We start from the raw sequence: 6,000 nt of genomic DNA on the forward strand, positions 1-6,000 counted from the left end.
CACACATGTACAGGTAGACATCCAAGTTTATTATTCGTTTTCATTGAATGTGACATCTCATTTCATGTCTTTGGTAATCAATAGCAAATCCATACAAATTGTTATGCCGATGGCAACACAAGAAAATTTGACATTCAGGCTGGAGAGGGTTGTTCAAATCCCCTACAGGTAAGAATGTGTCCACCAACCATAGATTTAATGACAGGAATCTGTACAGGTTTTGCCTGGTCTGTGTGTCTAAGCCACAGCATAACCTCACAATACAGTACATAGTTACAGTACCAAGCCATCAGAACTATATCCTGATAGGTCTGCTCGTATTAGCATAGCACCAAGTTTTAGAGAAGCACCATGATTTGTTCATGCATCACAATGGTGAACTGTGTTCCTTTGCTGGGGGGGGGTTCTGCTAGACTCCTACACAGGGCCGAGCCCTTCACTAGCTGGTCTCAGAAGCATCTCTCAGTCCTCCATTTCAGGTGGGCTATCCATAGTCTACAGAAACTCAACTACAGTATTACACTATGAAGACACTGTTGCACAACTGACATGTTAGGGTTGGAGTTAGTGGGTGTTTGTCCAGAGTTGGCTTGGGATCTACAGACGAACCTGCAAGGGTTTCTTCGAACAAAGCATTACAGAAATATCCGATAAAAAAGTACTTGTAAAAAAGGGACATTACACTCAAAGATCTAGATATACACCATTTAAACCACCAGCATTTTGATTTATGAAATACTTAAAAAAAACAGTTATCAAAATCTCAATATATCTAATGATAATTTCTCAGGAAAAAAACAACTTTTTTCTGGGTCTTCCACAAAATGCGGATGCTAACAGCCTCTTTGTACAACGGAGAGAAAGAGTCCAGATGTGACGTTTTCTCTCATGGGAAAACCAAGATGGATAACAGGAAGTCATGGACGTCACAAGAGACAGCAGGATATCCAGAACATGTTCAACGATGTGTCAAAATCTGTCAAATGAAAAGCTTTCAACATCAACAAACTGAAACAGGATGGTTTTGTGTCAGACTGCTTGATTTTGATCATCAAATAAGTTAAAAGAGCTGAACAGCCAAAGTTCCTGTTAGTCTCAATAGCGAGTCTGTATGTTTGTGTGTGTGTTTGTGTGTGTGTGTTTGTGCGTGTGTGTGTTTGTGTGTGGGGGGGGGCTGGCACATGTTGTGTCAGGAGCCTGTGTGACAGAAACCATCAGAGATGAGAGGAGAAGAGGAGCAGAGAACAGGGGATATAAGAGGAGAAGAGAGGATTGAAGGAGAAGAGAGGAAAGCAGATGAAAAGAGAGAGGAGGAGGGTGGAAGTAAGGAGGGATAAGAGGAGAATAGACGATAGAAAGAGGAGAGAGAAGAGAGGAGGAGAGAAGGAGGTGACGGGGGAGTGAGAAGACAAGAGAGGATTGAAGGACAAGAGAGGAGAGGACAGAGAAGGAGTGGAGAGGAGAGAGGAGGACAAGAGAGTAGGGGAGGAGAGGAGAAGAACGTTTGCCTCGTCAGACGTGGCGACACTGGCTCGAGTCTCCGTGGACCCAGAGGCAGATCTGGGCGTACTTTAGGGGCGTGATCCTGACCGCCACGTTGAAGTCCTGCTGAGCTCCGTTCCCGCTAACGTCCACCCACTGGTGCCCGGAGAACACCCCGATCACCTTCCGCTTCCACGCTTTCTTCCCGGGCTCCTTCAGCCGGACGTACACCCCCGAACCGCTGGAGCCCGGCTTGGCGTCGCAGTGCTGGTACATCAGGTCGTTGGACTCCTCCGACACCGAGCAGAAGCGATACACCAGGTCCTCGTTACGGTCGTCATCGAAGCCTGAGAAGTGGATCCGTCCGGCGGGCAGCTTGCGGACCGAGGGGACCACGCCCAGGTCCATGGGGCGGAGCTTCTGACTCTTCTTCAGCTCCAGGACGGCATAGTCGTAGTCCGCCGCCACGCTGTCGGCCACGCCCCTGAACCAGCCCTTGGGGACCTGGGTCTGCTTCACGCTCGTCCAGCGGAACGACGACTTGGCGGCCTTGGCGCTGCGGCGGCTGCGACCTTTCCTACCCTTCCCTTTCCCTCGCCTCTCGCCTCCATCCCCTCCTTTCTCTTCTCCCTCCTCCTTTTCCTCGTCCCCCTTTCTCCTCTTCCCTTTCCCTCGACCTCCTCCTCTCCCCTTCCCTCTTTTTCCCCTCTTCTCCTTCAGCACCCCCACACGGAGCTTCTGGGCCGCCGCCAGGTAGTCCCGCCCATCGTGGATGCAGTGGGCGGCGGTCAGCACGTGTTTGGGGGACACCAGCACCCCGGAGCAGCCGGTGGAAATCTTGACGGAGGTGGAGAAGGGGTACTTGGTGGAGAAGTGTTTGTCGGCGATGGTGAAGCGCGTGTCCATGCCGTACACCTCTCGTCTCTGCCGCGACCTGGAGGAGGAGGACGAGGCGTTCCCAGGCCAGGAAGGGATGTCGCTGAGCCCCTGCAGGGAGACGGAGGTCAGGGTGCGCGTGCCGTTCTCGTACACGGTCTCGTAGGACAGCAGCTCCTCCAGCTGGTCGAGGGAGGGCTCGGGGAGGTCGCGCTGGCACTCGATGCCGCAGGCGGGGCTCTGCCGGGGGTGTGGCCGGGCGGTGAAGCTGGGGGAGTCGAGGGGAACGGTGCGCCTGCTCCTCACCAGCGGAACCGGCCCCTGCGGCCAGGTGAGGTCATCCTCCTGCGCCGCCGTCACGGCCAATAGGAGGGTGACAGGAAGCAGCAGACACAGGGGAACAGGGCCCATTGCACTGATCGCTCTGACTCTGGAGGAGAGGAACAGAGATGGATGGAGAAAGAGAGAAGGCAGCAAAAAAAAGGAAAGAGAGGTGTGAGGGGGAGAGAAAATGCACAGGGTGAATGGTGGCGTTTATGGTATGTAGCCTTTGGTCATTTACGCTTTTACATGCTGCAAAACCTTTAAACGTTCCGTCTGGAAACCATTTAATCCACAGGGAGTGTATCCTGGCTGCCAACCCAGGAGGCTTGCTTTACAGCGCCACTGCCCCTCCTTCTCCACAAGGGGGGAGTGTAGAGCTCTCGGCACCATGTCTCAATAGAGTTCGCCCTTCAACCATGCAGGTTGAGGCAGGAGGTCTGTGGTCTGGGGGCTTTAGGTTGGGATTAGGGGCAAGGGCAGGAGACCGGGGTCTGAGGTTTGTCCACAGCTGGCCAGATGAGGATTCTCCATCCCTCCATTGTGCAGGGACACATGTGACATCAGTGGCAGGCTGTGTCCTGGCTGAGCACAGAGGTGGAGAACCAGGCTGAAACACCAGCCCTACAGAGGGAACCAGACTCCAGGGCATTTCATCCACTCAAAAGACCATCACTTCACCACTACGACTACCGCCGATGACGGGCGCTGTACTTAGTCAACACAGTGGAGGAGGAGAACTCGTCACACACACACACACACACACACATAGCTGAACACCAACATTGGCCTTCAGCCATACAGCTCAACCCTGACCACAAGAGAGACCTCCGCTGAACACTGACACTGGGAGGATGCAGGGAGAGACACGTGCCCTTGTCATGGAGGGGCAGAGAAGTGGTCCAAATCCAGGAGCGAGTTCAATGAGTTCTCAGGATGAAAGGGAGAGAGCGGGAGGAGAGAGCAAAGGATGAAAGCAAGAGTTGATTTGGTCCATGCTGCCTGTTTCCCCAGTCTAAATAGCCTGTGACCATTGATGTGATTAAATCCACAGATCAGACCCTGTGATTAGCTCAGATAGACTCCTTCAGTTCTGATTGGATGGTGGCATTCAAGCCACTCCCCCTATCTGAGGAGTGGCTTGAATGCCACCATCCAATCAGAAATGAGCAAAATAATGGAACTGGAGATACAGCATGTGAAAGAATGAGAGAGAGAGAGAGAGAGAGAGAGAGAGAGAGAGAGAGAGAGAGAGAGAGAGAGAGAGAGAGAGAGAGAGAGAGAGAGAGAGAGAGAGAGCGAGAGAGAGAGAGAGAGTGAAAGAGAGAGAGAGAGAGAGAGAGAGAGAGAGAGAGAGAGAGAGAGAGAAAGAGAGAGAAAGAGAGAGAGAGAGAGAGAGAGAGAGAGAGAGAGAGAGAGAGAGAGAGAGAGAGATTACTTGCCCACCTTACACTGGCTTGGCTTACATGATAAACATTTGACTGAACACAGGTAGGCCTGTAACACCGACATTACAACTCCAACTGTACGCGATGCTCAGGGCAACATTCTTGTTCCTCAACTCCATCCCCCCACCCCTATCAGTCCCACCAATAACTGAGGAGACATCAAAATCCAGAAACACGCTGAATACTAAACATGCTCTCGGTATGTATTGTCGGAAACAGAACGCGAAAGATCTGCTTCCTTTCTTGCCAGCCTCATTTCATCCATCACCGCCCAGACGGAGACATAACATATTCTCCAGAAAACCTCAAATCACTGAGGATGAAGTGGTCATTGATACAGCGCGTAGTCAAAAAAGTTCTCAGTGGAGGAAGCGCCCTCACTTCACTGAACGATTTTCCATGACAGGATTGTATATCTCATACGATGTCTGCACCCCTACTCCATGCCAGTGCAAGGTCACACAAATTTTGCGGAGGTCGGCTGTTCGAAGCACGCGGGCGCACCAAAAGATGGCGCTAGGGTGTCTCACTCGGTCTCGTGGGTTTACGGGTCGTTTTATGAGCGGAGACAGAGTGTTTAATTGAAAATAATTTAATATGAGGCAAGGTTTCATTCCCAGGTTGACCCATTTTTAGGACTGACTCCAACGTGCGTCTTTGATAGCATGTTATTCGACATATGACAACAAACACCCATTAAAAAAAAAAAAATTACGTTCTATCATAACTGCAACCAACGGTATTTCCAATAGGGCTATATATTTTTGTATTTTATTAAATATTCCTCATAAAATTGAAAAAGACAATAAAGGTTTGTAAAAAATCTAATAGGCCGACTGGATACACATTGGAAACTTTTTTTAACCATTGAGTTATAATGTTGGCTGACAATGGGAAATATTAATTAAAGAACCTATTCCATCATTTCGAATTTTACAATTTCACAAGGAACTGTTGTATGGTAACCTACACTGTAAGTCTGAAAGAATGAAACTTAGAAAATACTATTAGATTTTTTAAAATGTATAATCAGAAGGAATATCAGTTTAATATTCATACTTAAATAAACTTGAAACAAAGATAACACAAAAAACAAACAACTAAACGCCCAATATTAACTATCTAGAATATGAAATTGTAGTTATCCAATTCATCAAATAATAATCGTCAATTACTTTCAAGTCTTTCCACTAGAAAAAAGTATTTCCACTCTGCAATAAACCCCTAAAATAGACCAAAATACGGATGTAAACGGAAGTGAGAGATTTGGCCCATGTGGCTTCTCATCACTGACTGGAACGATGCATGTAGAAAAAAAGACGGCATACCTGCTTGCATTCGATTGATGATATGATAAATCCGCAATGTATTGTTTGTTGTTTTGTACAAATATTATTCCCTTTTTTCAAAAAACAAACTGCTAGTGCATCCCAGACGCGCTCTTCTCAGTTCGTGAATGTTCGCCTGTCTTCATGGCATTGGAAACAGGGCGGCTGGGAGAAGTCGCGGCCGGAGCGCTCCGTGTAGGCTGCACTTGATGCTTAGCGGCTCGGAGGGAGGTTGGGAGAGAGGGGGGGAGACAAAACTTTGAAAAGTTTTTTTTACTTGCGACAAAGGCTGTTCACACAGGGGAGGGACCAACCAATCTCACCAAGCCTGAATAGAGTGAAGTCAGAAGACTATTCAACGCGGCAGTCTGCAGAGCGCTGCGCGCATGATGCTACTGCTGGCAGCCTTTGCCATAATTTTATAAGATGTCTGTCGTTTGTGCTCCCCGTTCAAAGGAGCTTTCAATGGACCGGGGATAGAATTCGTTCCACAGAACTAACAAAAAAACGCGTGGGTAGACGTTCATTGTGAGCGATCTAAACTT

At 48.9% G+C, this 6,000-nt stretch overlaps 1 protein-coding gene across 1 annotated transcript; it reads right to left on the minus strand.

Annotated features, from left to right (window-relative positions):
* Positions 1–8: 8 nt before the first annotated feature.
* On the minus strand, positions 9–5,653 carry prss35 (serine protease 35). Its single transcript, XM_084669949.1, has 2 exons — positions 5,456–5,653; positions 9–2,788 (listed from the first exon to the last, which is right to left on the minus strand). The coding sequence occupies exon 2, from the start codon at positions 2,767–2,769 to the stop codon at positions 1,513–1,515; it is 1,257 nt and encodes a 418-aa protein (XP_084526075.1). The 5' UTR covers positions 2,770–2,788; positions 5,456–5,653; the 3' UTR covers positions 9–1,512.
* Positions 5,654–6,000: the final 347 nt, after the last annotated feature.

This window comes from Hypomesus nipponensis, chromosome 2 (genome assembly GCF_054491055.1).
Source record: "Hypomesus nipponensis isolate SF chromosome 2, ASM5449105v1, whole genome shotgun sequence".
NCBI lineage: Eukaryota > Metazoa > Chordata > Actinopteri > Osmeriformes > Osmeridae > Hypomesus > Hypomesus nipponensis.

Bases quoted from the DNA above. Each gene is read 5' to 3' on its own strand.
- prss35 (XM_084669949.1), bottom strand. From the start codon at position 2,769: ATGGGCCCTGTTCCCCTGTGTCTGCTGCTTCCTGTCACCCTCCTATTG.